Source organism: Erpetoichthys calabaricus, chromosome 18, assembly GCF_900747795.2.
Source record: "Erpetoichthys calabaricus chromosome 18, fErpCal1.3, whole genome shotgun sequence".
NCBI classification, from domain to species: Eukaryota; Metazoa; Chordata; class Cladistia; order Polypteriformes; family Polypteridae; genus Erpetoichthys; species Erpetoichthys calabaricus.
In genome coordinates, this window is record NC_041411.2 from 88,110,226 (window position 1) to 88,136,433 (window position 26,208).

At 39.8% G+C, this 26,208-nt stretch overlaps 1 protein-coding gene across 4 annotated transcripts in view; it reads right to left on the minus strand.

Moving 5' to 3' along the window:
• LOC114668664 (kelch domain-containing protein 8B-like) overlaps window positions 1-26,208 on the minus strand; it is a 523,257-nt gene that overhangs the window by 181,695 nt on the left and 315,354 nt on the right. For all 4 annotated transcript variants that reach the window (XM_051921169.1, XM_028824538.2, XM_051921167.1 and 1 more), the window contains one exon: window positions 18,347-18,571. In XM_051921169.1, coding sequence (XP_051777129.1) covers window positions 18,347-18,571 — 225 coding nt within the window. The remainder of the gene's footprint in view (window positions 1-18,346; window positions 18,572-26,208) is intronic.

Below are 26,208 nucleotides of genomic sequence, written 5' to 3' on the forward strand. Positions count from 1 at the left end.
GAAGTTATATTCTCGAGTATATATATATAAGCCTTCCTAAAAGGTAGGAAAGGTATAGCCCATTAGTCACTTGGTTGGCTTCTCTTATTTATTGAAAAAGACATTGCATCCAGATTAGACTACGAAGATATCATCAACGACTTTTCCAATCAGAAGGCTAGAAAAGTGTGGATTTTTGTCTCTGAACCTTGAAACCAGTAAAGATTTCATGATGATACTTCTACGTTAATTTCACACTCCTGTTGAAACACTGAAACTCACATTTTATTTGTAGGACATAAATATGTCAGAATATTAATGGACAAAAACATGTATTGCTAATGATAACCGGCTGACATGACATCACCGTGAGTTATGACTATGACATCCTGCATATCGAGACTCAGAGTAGACTTGAAATTTGGGTACTTTTCTAGAAGAGGCCCTGCTACTTTTCCGCATGACACGGCATCACATTTTGCAGTGTTATGGCATTGTCATGAATTATGAATTGCACTTTTTTAATAGATTATATCGTTATATTTTGATAAAGTCTGTGTGTTATCTTGCATAAATTTAGCTGAACACTGTAATGAGAAAATCCGGTGTATGTTAACATTATTTTTATTAAATTCCCACGCAAGTTTATACAGTACAGCATTTGACGTAACCAGCCCCGCGTGGGGTTGGTCAGCCCTAGGCCCGCCCGCACACCCCTAAGGCCACCTCTGCTCAAGGTGTTGTGCATTCTGAGATGCTTTTCTGCTCACCACAGTCATACAGAGTGGTAATCTGAGTTACTGTAGACTTTCTGTTAGCTCATGCTAGTCTTTCCACTCTCCTCTGACCCCTCTCACCAACAAGGCATTTCCATCCACAGAACTACTGCTCACTGGATGTTTTTTGCACCATTCTGTGTAAACTCTACAGACTGTCATGTGTGAAAATCCAAACAATTTAGCAGATATGAAAATACTAAAAGCAGCCTGTCGGGCACCAACAATCATGGCATGGTCAACATCACTGGGATCACATTTTTCTCCCATTCTGGTGTTTGATGTGAACAATAATTGAAGTTCCTAACCTGCATCTGCATGATTTTACACATTTTGCGCTGTTGCCACATGATTGGATGAGATTATTGCATACATAAGCAGGTGCACAGGTGTTCCTGTATATGGCATCTTGTGTGAACAACTGACTGCTCTTCTCAAGATTCTATTTTTGACTTCGGATGTGGAGAGATATTGTATATTGTAAGAAGTGACTAAAGGCAAAAAAGGCACAAGAATGACAAAGCGTCCATACTGAGGCCTTCAAAATCAACTAGGGGTGGCTTTTGTTTTCAGTAAAGATGGCACAGGAGTATTCCTATTCTTGGGGCTCCCAGAGGACAGCTTAGCCAACTTATTCAGGTGCAAATGCTTTTTACTTTTTTTGCAAGTAATCATGAACTCATTCACAAGACAAAAACCTTGTTAAAGTCCAAGGATAAAACTCCTACCCTAGACTATAAGACCCTCAATCTTTGGAATAATATGTCTGCTAGTGGTGATGAGTAAAACCACATAGTTTTGCTTCACACATTTGACCTCTTAAATTTATTTTGCAGTTCATTTTATAATAGTGAAATGCAATACTCAAGAAAATGTACTTTTTGGGGTGGAAAGCGAGGGGAATACTGCTCCCTAAGGCTTATTTTACAGCTTTCTCTTTCGTCAGCCACAGTTCAATGCTCCTGTTACATCTTCAGTCTTCCACAGCTCCTTCCATACAGCTCCAATTTCTCTCATCTGCCTTGTGCTGTTATGAATTTGAGGTTCAAAGTACTAAAGAGTTCCAAAAAACACTTCCAAAAATGCTTACTGTGGGATTTACCGTCAAACTCTGGCTAGATACAAGAGTAAATCAAAGATCTTTACAACATAAAAGATTTACTTCACAAAAAGATTCTGTTACACTGTAAAGCTTCAAAGAGCACAAAATGGTAAATAGGGACTGCCAGCAAAATCATCCAAAGTAGCACATGCAGTAGTCAAAGGCAAGGTCAAAAAACAGAGCACACGTTTAAAAATCCAGGAAATCACAAAATCAGAAGTAAATCGCAAAAAAACCCCACAAAAACTCACCACACCCTAGTGCATTCGAGATGGACCTCCAGGACCTGTGGGACCCCTTGCTCTTATGGGACTGAGGGCATTCCCTGGCAGTGATAGGCAGGTGGTCTTGTCTCTTGTGGGACAACCCACATAATAGAAGGCACACAGCAAATGCATTGATACGGAGACAAAATCAAATACAAAGAAAAATGCAAATTAACATAAATGAAATTAACACAAACAAAAGGATCAAAAAATGAACAAAGGAGACTTGGCTGAAATATAACATGTGCTCTGCCGGCCAAAACATTCAGGCTACTGGTTCTGCCTTGCGCTACTCATTTCAGGTCAGAGATAACACTGTATGACGTCCCCCAGCTCCTTAAGCTGATCCAAGCCAGGATCCTTCTGGAGATTTGCCAGGAGCTGCCATGCACCCAGGCCAATGGCTTTTAGCAGCAGAGAAGTGCCCCAAAAGTGCTCTCTATAAGCATCCCCTTTTCCACAATCTGCACCAGAATTACTTTCCCCATGCTTTTCCACACAGAGAAAAAGGATGCACAGGAGCTGAAAACATCTGTGGTAATGGGACACATTTTGTTAGTGGTGGAATACCATTTGTTTTGCAATTTTTATTTTTATTTTTTTGCAGAGTAAAAGTTAAACCAGTGGGACTTTACAAGATTTCTAGCTGTTGAGCATATCAGACTTAACAACAGAAGCTGCTGAATCTCATTAACTTGAGGATATCAGATTTCACAACGAGGAATCTCAGGAGATGCCATATTACATAACTCATGATGACTTTTCAGCACAGTTTCAGATTTCCAAAGTACTGCTGACTTGATGCATTCTGATATCCACTGATGTGTTGACAGATAGCTCCAGTGCTTGTACAAATGCTTTCCAGGGATTGGTGAGTTTACTCTCAATCTCCAATCTTATTTTCTTTTTTTCCATTATATTATGGTGAAACAAACATGAGACATCAGGTAGAGAAGCCCATTTGCATGGTTGAAAATCCTACACATTTTATGTATTGTGTTTCCAGGTGAGTGCTCATTGGTTGTCTGCTCTCTCACACATGCACACGCACACACACACACACACACATACACACATGAGCCTGCCCCTATAAATATGTCATTTGTCACTCTAAAAGTAAATCAAGGGATGGCCAGTTTGGACAATATAACCCAGAAGACCTCTTATGTCTAGACTCTGTAACTTGTGTCTCAATCCAGAAATTTGCTTTGTGGATGTCACCATCAGCATGGTTCCTGAGAGGTGAACCAGCAATCTCTTGGTTACAAAGACACGGTCAGAAGCTTTACATCATGTAGGGCAATAGGAGAACCTCTGATAGATAATACAGCCTCTGATGTGTATGGCATCGGGCTGAGCTCTCCCAGCTCCCCTACTCCTGTGTGTACTGCCAGATGGTTACAAGGTGTGAGGAGGACATGAGATCAGGTTTTAGAATGAGAGAGAGAAGCGGTGAGAAGCACAGGTCTTTTTGTGTTTTTGTGGACAAGTGGGTGAGTCACCCTGCCTATTAAACTGGTTTTATGACCCGAACAGAAGGGAAATGGCTTTGTGGTTCTCTTGTGTTTATTTAATTTTTGGTGATCTCCATGTTTGTCCCACCCATTTGTTGTTTTGAAATAAAAGTACCATTTTAAAATATATCTTTTGACATCTTCATTATCAGTCTGGTGAAGGAAGATAATTGTATCCTTTTTTTACAGCACATGCACAAACACAAGTATAAAAGATAGTATTATTATATAAATTGTGGTTTTATGTGCAGATATACAATTAACAATCATCTAGTCCTCACCAAATTCTAAAATTGGGTAAATGTAACTTTGACACCACACAAATGATATTTGACTTTATTTACTACTAGCCAAAGTACCTGTAGCAGACAGATAATAGCAAATATGTTTTAATTATTCCATCTCAGGCCAGCACTGCTGCCTCGCAGTTAGGAGACCTGGGTTCGCTTTCCAGGTCCTCCCTGCGTGGAGTTTGCATGTTCTCTCGTGTCTGCATGGGTTTCCTCCGGGTGCTCCGGTTTCCTCCCACAGTCCAAAGACATGCATTGGCGATCCTAAATTGTCCTTAGTGTGTGCTTGGTGTGTGTGTGTGTGTGCGTGTGTGTGTGTGACCTGCGGTGGGCTGGCGCCCTGCCCAGGGTTTGTTCCTGCCTTGTGCCCTGTGCTGGCTGGGATTGGCTCCAGCGGCCCCCCGTGACCCTGTGTTAAGATATAGCGGGTTGGACAATGACTGACTGACTGACTGACTGACTATTCTTTCTCATGCCCTAATGGTACCTTCAATACCTCCTCTGCATTAGCGTTTGTTTGTGAATGTCTCTTCACTGGCACTCTGTCTCACGTTCCGGTAAAGCCTATATTTCGTATTTGTTCACTATTTGCAAAGCACCTTTCTCACCTCCTGTACAGTTTTATACTTGCCGTCTTTGAAGGTGACTCTCTCTGCATGGTTGATATGCATTTACTCAAACGTGTGTCTCACACTGTCACTTTCTCTTTTGTCGCGTCACCAAAGCCAAACTGGCCAATCAGATTGATCTGAGAAACTGGACACGTAGACATTAGTGTTTTATCATATCATAGATTATTTACTTTAATAAAAAAATAAGTTAATATTCAGAAGCCATGATCTCTCTCTGTCCCTCTCTCTCTCTCTCTCTCATAAATATATATATATATATATATATATATATATATATATATATATATATATATATATATATATATTGTGGGGTACAGCCTGGACACAGACAGGTAGACATGATGGTTTCACCACACACACGTTTATTTACACTATTTACAATACAACAGTGAGCACAAACCCAGTGCCACAGCACCAATCACCCCTTAAGTCCTGGCCAACACAATGTCTTTCCTTTCTTCTGGGCCGCCTCTTTCCTCTCCTCCTGAACTCAGTCCACGTCCACCCGACTCTTGCTTCCGAATGGAGGGAGGCGGCCCCTTTTATTCACACCCGGATGGGCTCCAGGTGCTTCCCGACACTCCCCTGTGTGGCGGAAGTGCTGGCTGTGCACCCAGACGGATTGCGGGTGTCCCCAATCCTCTTCCCCCCAGCACTTCCGGGTGTGGCGTAAGTGCTGAGGTCCAGGGCTCCCAAGGCATCGGGGCGCCCCCTGGCGGTGACCACGGGCCCCTACAGGGTTGAGCTTCCCAGCTCTGTACCCGTGGCCTCCAACACAACCAGGGCGGTCACCCCCTCGTGGTCTGGAAGAGGCACAAGCCCTCCTCCGGTCCTCCTGGGTGTCCCGGTAAATTCATTTTTTTCCTCAGAATTCTACACACAACACCCCATAATGACAACGTGAAAAACGTTTACTTGAGGTTTTTACAAATTTATTAAAAATAAAAAAACTGAGAAATCCCATGTACATAAGTATTCACAGCCTTTGCTCAATACTTTGTCGATGCACCTTTGGCAGCAATTACAGCCTCAAGTCTTTTTGAATATGATGCCACAAGCTTGGCACACCTATCCTTGGCCAGTTTCGCCCATTCCTCTTTGCAGCACCTCTCAAGCTCCATCAGGTTGGATGGGAAGCATTGGTGCACAGCCAGATCTCTCCAGAGATGTTCAATCGGATTCAAGTCTGAGCTCTGGTTGGGCCACTCAAGGACATTCACAGAGTTTTGATATCTTGGCTGTGTAGTTAGGGTCATTGTCCTGCTGAAAGATGAACCATCGCCCCAGTCTGAGGTCAAGAGCGCTCTGGAGCAGGTTTTCATCCAGGATGTCTCTGTACATTGCTGCAGTCACCTTTCCCTTTATCCTGACTAGTCTCCCAGTTCCTGTCGCTAAAAAACATCCCCACAGCATGATGCTGCCACCACCATGCTTCACTGTAGGGATGGCATTGGCCTAGTGATGAGCGGTGCCTGGTTTCCTCCAAACGTGATGCCTAGCATTGACACCAAGAGTTCAATCTTTGTCTCATCAGACCAGAGAATTTTCTTTCTCATGGTCTGAGAGTCCTTCAGGTGCCTTTTGGCAAACTCCAGGCGGGCTGCCATGTGCTTTTTACTAAGGAGTGGCTTCCGTCTGGCCACTCTACCATACAGGTCTGATTGGTGGATTGCTGCAGAGATGGTTGTCCTTCTGGAAGGTTCTCCTCTCTCCACAGAGGACCTCTGGAGCTCTGACAGAGTGACCATCGGGTTCTTGGTCATCTCCCTGACTAAGGCCCTTCTCCCCCGATCGCTCAGTTTAGATGGCCGGCCAGCTCTAGGAAGAGTCCTGGTGGTTTTGAACTTCTTCCACTTATGGATGATGGAGACCACTGTGCTCATTGGGACCTTCAAAGCAGCAGAAATTTTTCTGTAACCTTCCCCAGATTTGTGCCTCGAGACAATTCTGTCTCGGAGGTCTACAGACAATTCCTTTTGACTTCATGCTTGGTTTGTGCTCTGACATGAACTGTCAACTGTGGGACCTTATATAGACAGGTGTGTGCCTTTCCAAATCATGTCCAGTCAACTGAATTTACCACAGGTGGACTCCAATGAAGCTGCAGAAACATCTCAAGAATGATCAGGGGAAACAGGATGCACCTGAGCTTCAAGGCTATGAATACTTATGTACATGTGCTTTTTCAATTTTTTTATTTTTAATAAATTTGCAAAAACCTCAAGTAAACTTTTTTCACATTGTCATTATGGGGTGTTGTGTGTAGAATTCTGAGGAAAAAATGAATTTAATCCATTTTGGAATAAGACTGTAACATAACAAAATGTGGAAAAAGTGATGCGCTGTGAATACTTTCCAGATGCACTGTATATATATACATGTGGGAAAGTGCAGAAAAGACTGTAAAATAACTAAATATCAGTAAATGAATGGATGGATATCAGCACTAAATAAAAGTTCTTACAAAATACCCAGGCAGCAGATTGAGGTCACTAAATAAATACCTTCATAAACGCAAAGGTGACAGGATTGCCTTAAAAAGTAAAACAGCTGAAAAAAAATAAACACTGGATCACCATAAGTGTGAATGTTGACAGTCCTCTAGTAGGGAGAGATTATTTAAAGCCTTATTGTGGCTGAAAGATTGCCCAATCTGGACATTTCTTTAAGAATGTTTGCAATGTTTTTCGAGTGGAAGACATTGTACCTCCAATGGCTGACAAGCTTTACAGATGGCGTTCTTGAACCCTGAAGAGTAAAATGGCAGAGCTAAAGTGGAATACATCGGAGAAATTGTGAGTTTCACTTAACCTCTGCTCTTCACTATGGCTCCTCTGGTATTCTTTTTGCACTTGTTTCTCTTCTTAGTTACCCACTACAGGATGTGCTTCAAATATATCACAATTCTCATAAAAAAAATTAGATTATAGATTTATATTTTTTCTTCTATGCTTATTTGCGAAAATGATTAATAAGACAGTGTTTTGACATTGTAAGCTGAAAACAGCATGGCATATTCTAAATCATACATTATTTGTCTATAAGCCTTGGGGCACAATAGAGAGGGGCTGCCATCATATCTCTGAAGCTCACACCAGCTCATTTGTTAGCTCAGTTTTCTTTCCCAAAAATATTTTAATAATATGGCCCCATAGGCAATATCGCAGCACAAAGCCATGGTTCAAGACACCAAGAAGAAGAAAAGAACCTCAAATAAAAAACACACTACCAACGACAGGCTATCGGAGGACGTCTTGGTGTCTTGGAGTCTGAGGAGCCTCTAAGGCAGAGTTTTTGGAAACATCATCTCAGATAAAGAAGCACTGGAATCATTGGGAAGAAAGGCCCTTTCATTAGATTGGCCAGACCAGCTCTGACTCAGCTGTAGAATGGCCAATAGAGGCGAGGCGGCTCGTTGGCTGAGGTACCCAGGACTCTGACTCTGTCTGACTGGTGTGACTCGACTGGTTGTGATTCTATAATTAACTAATTGACATATATTGTTGTTTTCCATGTATGTTAATCAGTTTCTACTTTGTTTTGATGTATCTGAACAAATCTGTATCCTCACAGGTGACATTTCTGTAGTTAGTGAGTGGTATAATCTTATTCTTGCATTTTGCCTTGAGAATTATCTCTGTGTCTGCACTTGGTGAGGCACGCTGTGCAAAAACAAAGTAGTTTGTATTATTGTATTGTATTTCTGACGTCGGCATGATAAAGTGGACACTGAGCTCTGTGAAGAGGATTACTTGTTCTGTTTGGTGTGATGTATTTACCCCCTTTTTTAAAGGCATGTCGCGTACTCTTTGCATTATTTGACAGTAAACTATTTTCAACCATTCTATGATCTGCTTCTCACAACTGAAGGCACCGTGGCTGATGTTACCTCACTTGCTGGACAACCATAAGCGTTACCTGGTAGGTAACCAGCCACTCACTTCACTCCCTTATAGGAATCGAACCTCGGACGTCAGCGCTACAGGCAAAGCCCCTAAAATTGCGCCACGGCGTGTGGTTCGTTTATTTGACAACATGTAGATCGGGGTAATTACATTCCGCGCCACGGCGTGTGCTTCGTTTATTTGACAACATGTAGATCAGGGTAATTACATTCACGGCATTCGTAGTCTGATTCACAATCTGATTGTATGGGTGGTTACCTACCAGGTAACGCTTATAGTTGGCCACCAAGTCAGGTCGAAGTGATCACTCCAGTGAAGGCAGCTTCACAAAAAAATAGATCCTTAACAAACTGTTATTAGTATATTTTCCCTCAATTTAAAAAGGTTCTGTTTTCTTCTTAATAAAAATTTAAAAGCGGTACTTCGCCGGTGCGAATCGCGTGGATTTGACCGACTGACACATACAGACATATTCATGAGTGCAGGTACTTCGGAAAGAAAGCACCGTGTAAACCTAAAGTTTAAATTAAGTTCATAAACCTACAAAAGGTTGCCATTCATTTGAGGCAAGATTGCTTTTCTTCTGTACAACTATACGTTGCATTCTCAAAAGTGTGCTTGCACGGCTTCGGATATAGATATATCTATACTAATTAATAAAAGGCAAAGCCCTCAATGACTCACTGACTCACTGACTGACTGACTGACTGACTGGCTGACTGACTCACTCATCACTAATTGTCCAACTTCCCGTGTAGGTGGAAGGCTAAAATTTGGCAGGCTGATTCCTTACAGCTTACTAACAAAAGTTAGGCAGGTTTCATTTCGAAATTCAACGCGTAATGGTCATAACTGGAACCTCATTTTTGACAATATACTGTAATGGACGGCAGCTTGATGGCCGTGGGAGGCGGAGTTGAGTGTCACGTCATCACGCCTCCCACGTAATCACGTGAAAAGACTGTGAACTGAGTAAGGAGAAATGAAGGAAGAGCCGCAAACAGCGAAGAACAAAAAATTCATTAAACAATTGAGAAGGGAGCGAAACAATAAGAAGCCAGCGAGTGAAGCATACAAGCATGTTCATAAGGGAAACAAAGCACGGTGTAAAACATAAGTTTAAATTAAGTTTATAGAAACGCTCCTGCTGCGGATTGCAATAACATATTCGCGAGATAAAAGTTTAATGAGAAGACACCAGGTATAAACGAACCACATGCCGTAGCGCAACGTTAGGGGCAACAATTTCAACCATTCTATGATCTGCTTCTCGCAACTGAAAGACGGCACATGGCGGATGTTAGCCGACTTGCTGACCGCAACGTTAGGGGCTTCAACTCTGGCGCTGACGATAGAGATTCGATTCCCGAGAGGGGATGAAGTGAGTGTGTATGCCTGATGAGCCCAGAATTAGGGAGAAACACGTGTCGCATACTCTTTGCATTATTTGAAAGTAAACTATTAAAACCATTCTATGATCAGCTTCTGGGAACAGAAAGAGGGCACGTGGCGGATGTAAGGCGACTTCCTGACCAACCACAAGCGTTACCTGGCAGGTAACCACCCATACAGTCAGATTGTGATTCAGAAAACGAATGCCATGAATGTAATTACCACGATCTACATACTGTCAAATAAACGAAACACACGCCGTAGCGCGACAGCTGTGAAAAGCGAGGTTCAGAAAAAAACAGATCCTTAACAAATTGTTATTGGTATACTGTATTTTCGATCCGTTTAAAAAGGTTTTCTTTTCTTAAAAAATTAAAAGCAGTACTTCGCCGCAACGAAGCGCGAAAATTTGGCTATATATATCTACTTCTCACACTTAAAAGAGGGCACGTAGCGGATTTTAGACGACTTCATGACCAAACATAACTGTTACCTGCCACGTAGGGTTACCACTTTTAATACAAAAAAATAAGGGACGCATACTGCAGCGGGTGCCACATCCCAGTGCCAACACTTTGCAGACTGTACTTAAAAGACCCGCCCTCCTCATTGGACAGTTAAAAAGACCAATCAAAGTAACGATGACGTCAAGTATTACCCAATCAAAACTACGAAAGGAGGCATCTTCATAAAATGCGTGTGGGATGATTTGCATGAGACGCTGCTTTAAAAAAAATGATAAAAAAAATACGGGATAAATCCCATCCCGTATTGATTCAAAACGGGACGCGCAATTTCATTCTCAAATACGGGATGATTCCGTATTTTAAAGGACGGGTGGCAACCCTACAGTGCCAGGTAACCACCCATATAATCAGATTGTGATTCAGACTAGGAATGCAATGAATGTAATTACCCCGATCTACATACAAGGCGAAAGTCTTGCAACATTCAAAGATGATGGTTTGGGATAAGTACACCATAGAACATAAAAGAGCTTATGAAGCCTTGAACCAAAAAAAGCAAGATCTCAGAGATCGTAAAAAAAAAAATAGGAGGTAATGTCGTTTTACTCGCTGTAGATTTTAGTCAAACATTACCAGTTATTCCACAAGGGAGACCAGCAGATGAACTCAACGCGTGTTTATAATCCATGCTTCTCCCACGCTCGGTTATATGTCGCGTGTTCTCGGGTAGGTACACCAAAAAATGTATACATTTAAGCATGTAATGGGCAAACAAAAAATTAGGTATACCCGAAGGCACTGCAGTAGTACTTAATGTAACTTTACTTCTTAAATGTTAATGTTTTACTGTTTAATAATTTATACGCTTCTTATATGTTGTTCAAATTCTTTTATCAAAATACCAGTGACAGCGCAATGCACGATAACGTGGAGTAAATACACCATACGCATCCGCCCACGGCCGCCCTGGTGTGCGCAGATAGGAGTTGATTCTACAATAAAATAAAATAAAGATAAAAACCCAGGATTGTTTCCTGCCTTGTGCCCTGTGTTGGCTGGGATTGGCTCCAGCAGACCCCCGTGACCCTGTGTTCGGATTCAGCGGGTTGGAAAATGGATGGATGATTGGATGGATGGATTTTACTGCTTAATAATTTATATTTATATGAAATGTGCTTCTTATATATTACTTCATATTCTCATATGATAATGATGTTAATGTTGTTTATATTGATTTCTATGTTATTGAAACTGCATGTATGTGTGTATATGAATGTATATATATATATATATATATATATATATATATATATATATATATATCTATATTTATATATATGTGTGTGTATATGTATATATATATGACAGCAACACTCATAACAATGACAACACAATTACATTGACAATCATGTTACATTATTTTTAAAATGTTTCCTTTTTTTTTTTTCGTAACCTCTTTAACACACTACTTCTCCACTGCGAAGCGCGGGTATTTTGGTAGTATATATATATATATATATATATATATATATATATATACACACACACATACACATACACATGTATTATATATATATATATATATATATATATATATATATATATATATATATATATATATATATATATACATACACATATATATGTATACACACACATATATATATATATATATAAATATATATATATATATATATATATATACATACATATACACACATACATGCAGTTTCAATAACATAGTAATCAATATAAACAACATTAACATCATTATCATATGAGAATATGAAGTAATATATAAGAAGCACATTTCATATAAATATAAATTATTAAGCAGTAAAATCCATCCATCCATCCATCCATTTTCCAACCCGCTGAATCCGAACACAGGGTCACGGGGGTCTGCTGGAGCCAATCCCAGCCAACACAGGGCACAAGGCAGGAAACAATCCTGGGTTTTTATCTTTATTTTATTTTATTGTAGAATCAACTCCTATCTGCGCACACCAGGGCGGCCGTGGGCAGATGCGTATGGTGTGTTCACTCCATGTTATCGTGCATTGCGCTGTCACTGGTATTTTGATAAAAGAATTTGAACAACATATAAGAAGCGTATAAATTATTAAACAGTAAAACATTAACATTTAAGAAGTAAAGTAACATTAAGTACTGCTGCAGTGCCTTCGGGTATACCTCATTTTTTGTTTGCCCATTACATGCTTAAATGTATACATTTTTTCGTGTAGCTACCCGAGAACACGCGACATATAACCGAGCGTGGGAGAAGCATGGATTTTAAACACGCGTTGAGTTCATCTGCTGGTCTCTCTCGTGGAATAACTGGTAATGTTTGACTAAAATCTACAGCGAGTAAAACGACATTACCTCCTATTTTTTTTTTTACGATCTCTAAGATCTTGCTTTTTTTGGTTCAAGGCTTCATAAGCTCTTTTATGTTCTATGGTGTACTTATCCCAAACCATCATCTTTGAATGTTGCAAGACTTTCGCCTTGTATGTAGATCGGGGTAATTACATTCATTGCATTCCTAGTCTGAATCACAATCTGATTGTATGGGTGGTTACCTGGCACTGTAGGGTTGCCACCCGTCCTTTAAAATACGGAATCATCCCATATTTGAGAATGAAATTGCGCGTCCCGTTTTGAATCAATACGGGATGGGATTTATCCCGTATTTTTTTTATCATTTTTTTTTAAAGCAGCGTCTCATGCAAATCATCCCACACGTATTTTATGAAGATGCCTCCTTTCGTAGTTTTGATTGGGTAATACTTGACGTCATCGTTAGTTTGATTGGTCTTTTTAACTGTCCAGTGAGGAGGGCGGGTCTTTTAAGTACAGTCTGCAAAGTGTTGGCACTGGGATGTGGCACCCGCTGCAGTATGCGTCCCTTATTTTTTTGTATTAAAAGTGGTAACCCTACGTGGCAGGTAACAGTTATGTTTGGTCATGAAGTCGTCTAAAATCCGCCACGTGCCCTCTTTTAAGTGTGAGAAGCAGATATATATAGCCAAATTTTCGCGCTTCGTTGCGGCGAAGTACTGCTTTTAATTTTTTAAGAAAAGAAAACCTTTTTAAACGGATCGAAAATACAGTATACCAATAACAATTTGTTAAGGATCTGTTTTTTTCTGAACCTCGCTTTTCACAGCTGTCGCGCTACGGCGTGTGTTTCGTTTATTTGACAGTATGTAGATCGTGGTAATTACATTCATGGCATTCGTTTTCTGAATCACAATCTGACTGTATGGGTGGTTACCTGCCAGGTAACGCTTGTGGTTGGTCAGGAAGTCGCCTTACATCCGCCACGTGACCTCTTTCTGTTCCCAGAAGCTGATCATAGAATGGTTTTTAATAGTTTACTTTCAAATAATGCAAAGAGTATGCGACACGTGTTTCTCCCTAATTCTGGGCTCATCAGGCATACACACTCACTTCATCCCCTCTCGGGAATCGAATCTCTATCGTCAGCGCCAGAGTTGAAGCCCCTAACGTTGCGGTCAGCAAGTCGGCTAACATCCGCCATGTGCCGTCTTTCAGTTGCGAGAAGCAGATCATAGAATGGTTGAAACTGTTGCCCCTAACGTTGCGCTACGGCGTGTGGTTCGTTTATACCTGGTGTCTTCTCATTAAACTTTTATCTCGCGAATATGTTATTGCAATCCGCAGCGGGAGCGTTTCTATAAACTTAATTTAAACTTACGTTTTACACCGTGCTTTGTTTCCCTTATGAACATGCTTGTATGCTTCACTCGCTGGCTTCTTATTGTTTCGCTCCCTTCTCAATTGTTTAATGAATTTTTTGTTCTTCGCTGTTTGCGGCTCTTCCTTCATTTCTCCCTACTGAGTTCTTTTATCTCGCGAATATGTTATTGCAATCCGCAACGGGAGCGTTTCAATAAACTTAATTTAAACTTACGTTTTACACCGTGCTTTGTTTCCCTTATGAAGATGCTTGTATGCTTCACTCGCTCCCTTCTCAATTGTTTAATTAATTTTTTGTTCTTCGCTGTTTGCGGCTCTTCCTTCATTTCTCCTTACTCAGTTCACAGTCTTTTCACGTGATTACGTGGGAGGCGTGATGACGTGACACTCAACTCCGCCTCCCACGGCCATCAAGCTGCCGTCCATTACAGTATATTGTCAAAAATGAGGTTCCAGTTATGACCATTACGCGTTGAATTTCGAAATGAAACCTGCCTAACTTTTGTTAGTAAGCTGTAAGGAATCAGCCTGCCAAATTTTAGCCTTCCACCTACACGGGAAGTTGGACAATTAGTGATGAGTGAGTCAGTCAGTCAGTCAGTGAGTCAGTGAGTCAGTGAGGGCTTTGCCTTTTATTAATTAGTATAGATATAATAAACATATTTTGCTGCGTTTCATCTTAAAAGTTATATCATCATCATATGTAAGGGCAGCACGGTGGCACAGTGGTAGTACCGCTGCCTCACAGTTAGGAGATTTGGGTTCACTTCCTGGGTCCTCCCTTCGTGGAGTTTGCATGTTCTCCCCATGTCTGTGTGGGTTTCCTCCGGGCGCTCCAGTTTCCCCCCACAGTCCAAAGACATGCAGGTTTGGTGCACTAGCAATTCTAAATTGTCCCTAGTGTGTGCTTGGTGTGTGCGTGCCCTGCGGTGGACTGGCGCCCTGCCCGGGGTTTGTTTCCTGCCTTGCGCCCTGTGTTGGCTGGGTTTGGCTCCAGCAGACCCCCGTGACCCTGTAGTTAGGATATAGTGGGTTGGATAATGGATGGATTGGATGGATGTAAATACACGCTTCATAAAGTGGTTGTATCGCAAGTTTACAGTGAGGTAATTGCACTTATAAGTACAAACAGTTCTACAAGGAGCACTTGATGGACTGATTGAATGCATTTATAGTTCTTGGGGTGAAACTGTTTCTGAACCGCGAGATCCATACAGGAAAGGCTCTGAAGCGTTTGCCGTATGTGAGCAGTTCAAATAGGCAGCATGGCTGAGGCAGCATCTGTTTGATGCTGTATACCGATAATTCTGTTTCTGATCAGCTGCTGTTGTGATTCCACAGATACAGTGATATAAATACAGTGAGTGTAATATGGAAAAAGATGATCCGCTGTGGCAACCTCTAACAGGAGCAGCTGAAAGAAGCAGAAGAAGCTGCAGTGAGAGTAACAAAGCTAATGCAGCTATGGTATTTTGAATAGTTTGGACATTCCGTGGACCATTATATTGATACAGGTTAATTACAATCAGATGCGTGTCAGGGATGTGCATCTAAAGAAGAAAGGGAAACCACACTAGAACAAAAGCACTGTTTTGATGCTGGATGTCACCAATTTTCAAAACCGAGCGGAGAACTTGCGTATGCCAGGGTTTGAGCTAGTGTGAAAATGTGCAGGGCTTTACGCCAAGTTTAGGTTTTATACATTGTGATTTGAGCGTGGAAACGGGAGTATGCAACATTTTTATGCATATGTACCGTTTATACATGAGACCCCTGGCCCTGAAAGGTGCCACAGAGAAAGACAAGCAGTAAAGTGAAGTGCAGAGCCGATCTCCTTTTTGAAATACCGTATATGCTCACGTATAAGTTGGGTTTCGATCATAAAATCAGACCCTGATTTATACGCCCGTTCAAAAATGTGACACTTATTTATTTATTTATTTTTTTACATCTTCTTGCCTCCTCCAATCTCGCATCAGTTTCTCAGATGCATCGAATTTTGTTGCAGCAGCGCAGTTACCAATTTCTTTCACTACTTCAACGACATTTAATTTAAACCCAGCTTCATATTTTCTTCTGATCGAACGCTCCATCGTAGATAAGGGACGCTCTTACGATAAAGGTGTATGAGGGTGTGACATACAAAAAACACAATACAGTGCAAACGTTGCTTCGGAATAGCTTGGATATTCGGGTACAATAGAAAGAGAGAGAGAGAGAAAGAGGTTAGGAGCACGCGCTGATACAACGCATTGCCGTACCCACATAGAAAAAAAAGGCCATGTGCTCCGTGGTTACTCTTTCAGGTGGGTGTTAGTATATCATAATCTCTTGGACCAATAGTGAGAGCTTTCCGGATTCAACTTGTACAACTGACATTATAAAATACCAGAAATTATACAGTAAAACCAAGCCTGACTTATCCACGGGAAAACTTATCCGCGAGTATATACGGTTGTTGAATTTCATAGCAAGGGTTCGCATTTTGCTTTTTATCTTTCATAAAACAACAAGAATGCACTGTTTTGCAATATGTCTGTAATCTCAAGACATAGATCAAAACTCTATAAAATTTTTGGCTCGAATGATGGACATATTCTGCAAATTTAAGGTCTTTTCTTTATAAAAGTACCCTGGTAACCATAAGTTTATGTATAAAATATGCTTCACTTTAGAAAGCAAACTAATATATACTATGATTATGAAAGAAAACCTTCATCTTGAAGAATACAAAGTTTATACTTTAATGCAGAGATGCCACTGTTGGTAAGTATGGTAACACTCACACATACAGCTTCAGTGATTCTTTTGCCCATTTCAGACTTAATCTTGCTTTCTAATGTGTGCATCCAGAAAGTAATGCTGGGTATTTTATTTTCACCTTTTTCTCTTGCGCTTGTTTTATTGCCATTGCAAACTACTGCTATTTTATTCCCAGTGGCACCAGAATGACCATTGACCCTAATGCAATAGCAATTTTCTCTTTAAATAACTACACTAGTCTTCTGTTGTCACAGCCTCTTTTGTCACCTTCATTTGGCTTGCTGCTGTCTTATTGTTGGTTTCGACCTTGCAGATTTTAAAGGCAATCCATTTAATGCGGTCTGTGACCTTAGGGATGTGAAGATTTCATATACTCACTGAAGCTGAACTGCCACCATTTTTACAAGATGCTCGGAGACAGACGCACATTTAAACTGACTGTAATTGATGTTGCTATATTAGTATTGCCAGTGTACCCAACCTTCTGAGTAGAATCCCTAGTGCATACACTGAGCTACTAGACATGAAGGAGGGCCCACCTATTGATTTTACGAAGTAGTTTCATTCCTTGCAAGTGTGTAATATATTCAAGCAACTCATTAAAATACAGAATCCTCTTTAAAAAGCTCCTTTGGGTTGAGTAAAAGGAGAAGGACGTGACAACTGGAGGCATCACTAAGTGGATAAATATGAAAGGGTTAGGATTGATTACTTTAATTATGTGTTGTATCACAAATCAAAGAGGTCCAGGAAATCAGAAGAAAGAACATAACAAGCTTGTTGTGGTGTAGTAGAACAGGTTTGAGGTTTCCTTGACTCTTTGACCCAGCACTTATATCTAGGCTTGGAATAAAATGAAGGTGCCAGCTTTTTAAATGTGTGGCTGTCATTCAATGGCTCATTCCCCATTTCACCCATTTTGAGCCCAATACAAAGTCACTAAGAGTAGAACCTATGCTTTCAGCATTTGGCACAAAGTAATGAACCCTGTTAGATGGGCCAGTTTCTCAGAGTGAACACCAATGCAGATTTCACGCTGAGTTGTTTCAGAGTTAACAATTACACTTCTCTTTGGGAAGTGGGAGAAAACTTTTGTAAAAATACCAGCTCGAGAGCAGCTATTTTTCTAGGCAAGTCTCCCATTGCTTCCAAACATCTAAATTGTCTGTGCCAAAAAGTTAAGTGCTCAACATTTCATTTTTTGAAGCAGTACATTTTTATGTATTCTTCTCTCTTGTATGTGTAATCAATTCTGCCCAAGCCTTTCCATGTCAAAATGTGTGGAGGATCTGAAAAATGGGAGTCCTGACTCCCCCATAACCACATTTATTGCCTGTACCACAGGACAGTCCTAGTTATCAATAATAAAACACATGTTCGTTTATAAAAATATGATTTATGAAGGGCAAAATATATAAAAATGACTTTGTAGTAGCTAGTCCCTCTATGATCCCAAGCTAAGCAGTTTCCATGACAAACAAGATTTTCCTGCTATGATCCAACAAGAAAGCCCCGCTTTTCAACGACAACTCACCTTGCTCGGTGTCAAACACTTCCACTGCACTCACAAAATGAGGTCGGGAGTAGAAGTTGTGGGGTCCCGGCTGCTGAAGCCCTCCCAAGCTGAAGAAGCACTTGTCCGTCATTGCACAGCAGGCAAAGGCACGACGGCTGGGGATGCTGGGGTAACGAGTCCAACTTTTTACTTCCAGGTCAAAGGCTTCAAAGGCCGTCACAGGCAGTTTACCCTGTCGTCCTCCTGAAATACAAGACCAAATTGATTTACTTTATTTTAAATATATATCCTTTCATGATTTGTAGCACTGTACACATTTTAGCAGATAAATGAATTTTTTAAGATTTGAGCCTGCGGCCTGCTTGCAGTCATGCAGCAAATCAACAATCAGATTAAAACTATTTAAGCCCGTGGTTCCCAGTTCTGCACCTTAATCACTAAACCACATTAAAGATTTAGAAAAGTGTTCCTCATTGCTTTTCTGTCAATTACAACAATTGACAATTGTGAAAAAAAATATTTTTTGCAGATGAGAAAAAATAAATTTTTTTCTGTGCTTGTCGGGTAAAGATTAAATGATGTTTTCCGATTATAACTATAACAGCTCCTCTGTTAGCTACTGCTGTTTGCAGATATAGACTTATTGAAGAGGTTCCCTATGGATATATGCAAGAGACAGGTCAACAGGATGTAAAATCAATGGCTCTCTAAAAATAGAAAACACACATAAAAACTCAATTTTCTGGCTATCAATATTATATTAAATTGCTGTGACCTAATTTCAGTTAGTCATTAAATATCTGTTTGTGATGAGGCTGGACCTTTGGAGCCCCAGGCACTTTGGAAACATTGTTTGGTGTTCCAGCTTCCATACTGTAATAGGCTATGTTACCAGCATAACACGTGATGCTTCATGAGACCTGTGACACTGCTCTGGATAGGCAGATTTTGAAAAGGGATGGATGGATCAATCAATTAACTGGAAGTTTTGGAATGGTTGGTCTAAGTAATGTACTAGAAAAACCTCAAGGTTTAGAAGAAAACGTTTCACTGTAAATTTTTAATTATCCTATAATAAGAAAGTACTGGAAAAACCTAGAACGTCACAGACAGTGCTGATTCCTGTGCTTGCTTTGCTGAGCACAGAACTGGCCAAGACATGAGAAAAGATGAACTTAAACCTCATGAGTGTGCTGGGCTGGTAAGATCACTTCAAGAGAGGCCCACCAAATTAACAAGTTAATTAAAATGGCAGTTATGGAGAGCACTCTGGACCCCCTGCAGGTAATAGCAAAGGAGAGAATTAAAACAAAACTGAGTGCCATTATGAACAATGCTGCACATCTTCTCTCTGATACACGAACACTGAGGACTTTCAGACAACAAATTATTTGGGAAAAGTGTGTCAAGAAACACTAAGGAGGCTCCTTTATACCAACGGCAATATGTCAGTATAGTGCCACACAAGGATTGTAACTGCCAAGTCAGAACTTTTCTTTTTAATTTTCTTCCTGTTTAGTCATACTGGTGTATGTTCAGACTAAATCAGACTAAATACAATATATATTTATCTCTCTATTTATTTATTTATTTATTTATTTAAAGGGTTTCTGCCCTCTATCTATCTATCTATCTATCTATCTATCTATCTATCTATCTATCTATCTATCTATCTATCTATCTATCTATCTATCTATCTATCTATCTATCTGTCTGTCTGTCTGTCTGTCTGTCTGTCTGTCTGTCTGTCTGTCTGTCTGTCTGTCTGTCTGTCTGTCTGTCTATCTATGGGTAGCTACACTAGCAATAGCCACAGATGAAGAAAAGACAAGAGACAAATTTGACCCTAGCACAGGATCACAGGTAGAGCACTGATTTTAACATGTTTGAGAAAATGAGTTGTGTGCAGCCAGGATTGGTTTAAAGGTATGAGAAACTCACATGGAAATGGAGTTGACCCCTAAACTATGACACCCTATTAGCCCAAAGGGAGGAGTAAGAAGGAGGAAGGCTGACTTACTTATACTGTAGGGCATGCCAAAAGCTGATCATTATGGAGGAATACTTTGGACAAAAAAACCCTGGGCTTATCAAACCTGCCATAAAATACAGGCCATCAGCCAGCTGATGATTCTTTGTAATGTGAGGTGATGGTTTTCTATAGTTGATGACGTCTTGAAGGCCTTTCTTCACTGCTTTTAGTCTCCACCAATGAATTACTGAGTGACCCTGTGTGACTCATTAAATCTGCATATGTTCCAGTTTTAAAAATATGAAAAAGACTGCAACCACAAACGATAAATTGAGAGCTGTTCTAGATAAAATCATTAGCCTTAATAAATAAATATATAAATACTGGCCTGTGCAAATAACAAGTCAATTTATTTCTCTAGTACATTTTCATCCAAAGAATGTCGTTCAAATTGCTTTCGTAATATGTCAAAGAGAGAGTTACAAGAAAAGAAAAAACAAGATTAGTTAAGAATAATAATGAAATAAGTAACAAATAAAAAATAAATTGATATGATCTTATAAAACATAGATATATACAGTATTTAGTAGATGAGTAGCATCCTTACAGTATATACAATATCATATTTTAAGTCTTTACAGATGAGTCCAATGATAAGATCAGATGACTAGAAAGACAGAAAAAAAACTTCAGTTCAAATCAAAAGGGGTTTCAAGGCCAAAAAACTCCCCAGCTCTCACTGGTCATTCTATTTAACATAAATATACTTAAATAAATAAAGATACTGTGAAATATGACAATAAAAGAAGAGCATGAAATGTGCACATAAAGAAATACATGTGTAGTGAAATATGTTTCTGTTGCTCATTTCTTTATGTATGCATTTATTTATTTATTTTTTTCATTTATTTATTTCACTGACAAACATGAAACGTGGAATAACCCCTGAAATGAAAACTGCCACTTCATTTGTCAGAGTTAAGAGCGCAAGCTCTACTGTTTTTTGACTGATGAATCATCAGTAGAATGGACATAAACCTTTAACCATCAAGTGGCACATTTACAGCATAAATGTCAGATGCAGACTCCTAATGATGAATCCAGAGTTGCTTGAATTAAAGTAGCTGCTGCTCCTCTGGGCATGAACATGAGCCACAGGATTCCCAGATCACGCAAAGCACGTACGTTCACTCTGTGGCTGATCCGCCAATTAAAAAGCAGTACTCACCAGAACCCGTCCACTAGAACTTTGATGAGTAACAGTTTTTATTTCAGGGCTTATTTCAAGTTGTGTGCATGTCACTGAAATAAACAAATGACAAAATAATGTAATAAACTCCCTGCTCACTTCGCTCGCCAACCCCCATGTTTAGTTTTCCGGATACAGTAATCCCTCGCTATATCGCGCTTCGCCTTTCGCGGCTTCACTCCATCGCGGATTTTATATGTAAGCATATTTAAATATATATCGCGGATTTTTTGCTGGTTCATGGATTTCTGCGGACAATGGGTCTTTTAATTTCTGGTACATGCTTCCTCAGTTGGTTTGCCCAGTTGATTTCATACAAGGGACGCTATTGGCAGATGGCTGAGAAGCTAGATTGCTTACTTTTCTCTCTCTCTTGCGCTGACTTTCTCTGATCCTGACGTAGGGGGATTGAGCAGGGGGGCTGTTCCACACCTAGACGATACGGACGCTCGTCTAAAAATGCTGAAAGATTATCTTCATGTTGCTATCTTTTGTGCAGCTGCTTCCTGAAATGACATGCTGCACGGTGCTTCGCATACTTAAAAAGCTCAAAGGGCACGTATTGATTTGTGCCTGAAAAACAAACTCTCTCTCTCTCTCTCTTTCTCTCTCTCTCTCTCTCTCTCTCTCTCTCTCTCTTACTCTCGCTCTCTCTCTCTCTCTTTCTCTGCTCCTGATGGAGGGGGTGTGAGCTGCCACCTTCAACAGCTTTGTGCCGCGGTGCTTCGCATACATAAAAGCCAAACAGCCCTATTGATTTGTTTGCTTTTCTCTATCTCTCTGACATGATCTGCTCCTGACGCGCACTCCTTTGAAGAGGAAGATATGTTTGCATTCTTTTAATTGTGAGACGGAACTGTCATCTCTGTCTTGTCATGGAGCACAGTTTAAACTTTTGAAAAAGAGACAAATGTTTGTTTGCAGTGTTTGAATAACGTTCCTGTCTCTCTCTCCTGTGTTTCTGCGCAAATCTGTGACCCAAGCATGACAATATAAAAATAACCATATAAACATATGGTTTCTACTTCGCGGATTTTCTTATTTCGCGGGTGGCTCTGGAACGCAACCCCCGCGATGGAGGAGGGATTACTGTACACACTTTTAAGATTTTTTTTTCTTTGAATTGTTGCTATTTCATTAGTTTCACTTTTATTTCAGAACTTCTGTAAAAACAATATATGTAATCTTGCGAGTCCCAATGTGCTGAATCTTTTTAATGAGGTCAGGACAGGTTTCTCTGTTTGGAATTTCAGCACAAACAAAACGATCAACATCATCAGCAGTTAATTTTTTTTTTTTTACAAAGTAAAAAGTAAGTAGAGTTCTGCATTGTACTCCTGTCTGTGAAGTCGTGCTATTTTCCTCTCACCGTTCCAAAAGTACATGGGGTTACCAAGGTCAAACCCCAGCTTTTCTCTAGGTTTTTGTACAAGGGCTAGTCGACAGAACGTTTTTTTGACTCCTGGGGTAAATTTAGCTTTTTAAATAAGCAGACAGATAAATATATATACATGAACAAAGTAACCAATAAATGCATGTGCAATAAACTCTGTTTTTGAAATTCTCAAGATTCTTTATTTGTCACATGCGTAGATATACAGGACAACACGCAGTGAAATGCATCCTGATCCGCTTATCAAAAACTGTGCAAAGTTAGAAGAATATCAGTTAAATTAACAAAAAGTCATAGATTGAAAGATAACAGTATAGTAGAACATAATAAATAAGTCCAATTATGTGAATAAAGTAGAATAAAGTGTTAAGGTGCAATAGTGTAGTAATTATTGTGCAAAACCAAAGTTAGACTGGTGTATAGTTAATTGAGGCAGTTTGTTTGTTTGCGCTACTGCGATCTTTACTTTTTTATATTTTCTAATTTTCCTACTTTCATATCCTTTAACTTTCTCCACATGTGTATAGCACCAACGTTTTTTTGGTTTTTTTTTTTTGAGCCTTTCTAATTTCCCTGGTTTCATAGTCTCTAACCTCCTCTGCATGTGTTTAGCGCCAACGTTTGTAAACGTCTCTATGAAGTTCTACTTTCTTTTACTCACTGTCTTTTAATTCTGAGCCAGATTGGACTTGCTTTTTTTTCAATTCCACTCGTTCCGGGCTGATAATTACTTTCCTTATTTTCTGAATTTGCACCTCGATTATTCTTTTTTGCTCTTTTTTCTGTCCAACGCATTTGAGTCTCTTTTCTCCTCGCTGCTTTCTTCTTCGCTTATATGTCGACATCTTTCAAGAGGATCATGTATTGTAGACTTGCTTTTTGCTTTGCTTTCCATTCCAGGATTTCCTTTTATAATAGATAGATACATAAAGGAAAAAAAATATAGGTTATAAAGGTTTGGGAAACATGGGTCTGCATGGAAGGCCCTAGGATGAGGTAGGGTCACAATTGGACCCTTCTATGACAAAACACTATTGAATCTCAATGGTTAGCACCACTGCTTCTTGGTTTCAAAGACCTAGGATTATTTTCAAGTCCAGTCACCATGTGAAATTGGTTCATTCAATCTGTGTTTGCATGAGTTTTTCAAAGATATTTTAAATTCTATTCACATCCTAACAACATGTACATTAAATTAATTGGTGACTCTAAGGTAGCCCAGTGTGGGTATGTGAATACAATAAGTATGCACAGTGATGGACTGGCATTCCTTGCAGGGATGGTTCTTCATTGAAACTCTGCAGCTCCATTTTATCATATAATGGAAAAACCAGAATAAAATCAAAAACATTTGAATGACTAAAAAATTTTCATCTTGAGAGTGACGGAAATCATTTCAAAATCCCTGTTAGTCAGGAGTTTTTCTTTCCACTCCTATCTGTTCGTGTTATTTTAACCTTGGATTTAGGTTTAGTTGTTTTTGTTTTTTTAATTCCAATGGTGGCAGCAGAGGTCATTCTGGGTTTCAGCAGTTAAAAAGTGGCTTTGAGTTCGGCTGTTCCTACAGTTAATGATCGTTGAGCACAATGAAAACACAAATCCAAGCAGAAAGCACAGTATTTTTGAATTCTGAATTAGTAGTGTTTGAGGAAGAAATATTTAGAATTAAGGTGCTTCAGTCTTTCCAAATGATAAAGTATGGTGCTAATTGAACTATAAGAAACATGTCACTTATGTATTAATAAATAAGGATGTATTAAGCTAACTGAACAGATGTAATCTAATACAGACACTAAGCTGTAAGAGTGTAGTCCTGAATGAATGACAAATGTACTAAACTAACTTTTAAGGTAGCTTTTGATATTGTATAACCAATTATTATGTGTGATGAATGTAAGCTATAATAAGATTTTTAAATTGTAACTGCCACATAGCTGTTGAAGTGTTGTAACCTTGATGGTGCAGAAGAATAGGGAAGTGAGCATTGTCTAAAACCACTGAGTTGCATACACCCTATAACCATTAGGGAAAACTTACTATAACTGGTCTTATGTACGTGTAAGTTAGCAGAAGTGTATTTCTTAAAATTGTGAAAATACTGACTAATTTTTATCTGTAAAAAGCACTGTGTGCTCCTACATGTTGCAATCCAGGGTGTGACCGCAAGCTATAACGATCTATGTATGGCCTCAAAATGAACTGCCGCGTTTTTTCTTTTTTCTTCTTGAGTATTAAAGGAAGTCTCGGCTTCCTACTAGCAGGCGGACGGTTTGTGGCACACTGGAACGTGACAGGGTCTGGATGCTGCAGACCCTCAGCCTGCCAGCAGCCTCCAAGAATAAAGAAATTGATTTTTATTTTATATTGATGTCCGATTCCTTGTCGTTCCCGACTTTCAGCATCCACATGTTGCACATATGTAAAATATCCTGGAGACTATGGATCTCAAAGGAAAATCATTCGAAAACATCGAGTGAGTAAGAGTTGACAAGTCACAGTTCTTTTTAATCCTTACTGAAATTTTTGAATTTGTGGCCAATGAGACCCCTCCACTTAGTCAAGAGTTAATTAAATAAAATGCAAAGATGCCAGGGTGAGGCTGCATAAAACATGAAAGCACCTTCTGTCGTCACCGTGTCTGGCTGCCTGTTCATCTATCCGTCTGCATGAAATTACTGTGGCTCCCAGTTGACCAATTTTCTCAAATTTCATACGCATATTCTTCAAGGAAATTTGACAGGAAAGTCCAGTTATCATGGCTGAACACTGTCACATGCATAATGTAGGAATGGATAATTAATAACCAAGAGGACACCCAGAGGGAGGCCAATAAATGTTGGAAATGAAAAGATGAATTTTAACTTGGTAAAATAATGATCAGTTTTGCTTTTGCGATACCAACAATTAATCAAAGTCTCCTATTTTATTTATCTTAACTTTTTTCTGTTTTCTCTGAGAGGTTCTGGCCTTTAGACTTGCATTAAGGTAACTGAAGCACATTTGTTTTAAGAAACAGAATGATACAATTTATTAATAAACACAATGATTACAGAAATATGATAACTGCATATACAGTATGTGTCGATATACAGTATTAGGCAGGACACAGACAGACAAACATATACTTTAGACAGATTGTTTACTTGCTATTGTGATATATGGCCGGCAGCCAATACCCCCAAGCCGCCAGATGGAGCCATCCCTGCAACATGGAGGGGCCCCGAATTCCAGCAGGGCATCATGGAACTTGGAGTCTTGCATCACAG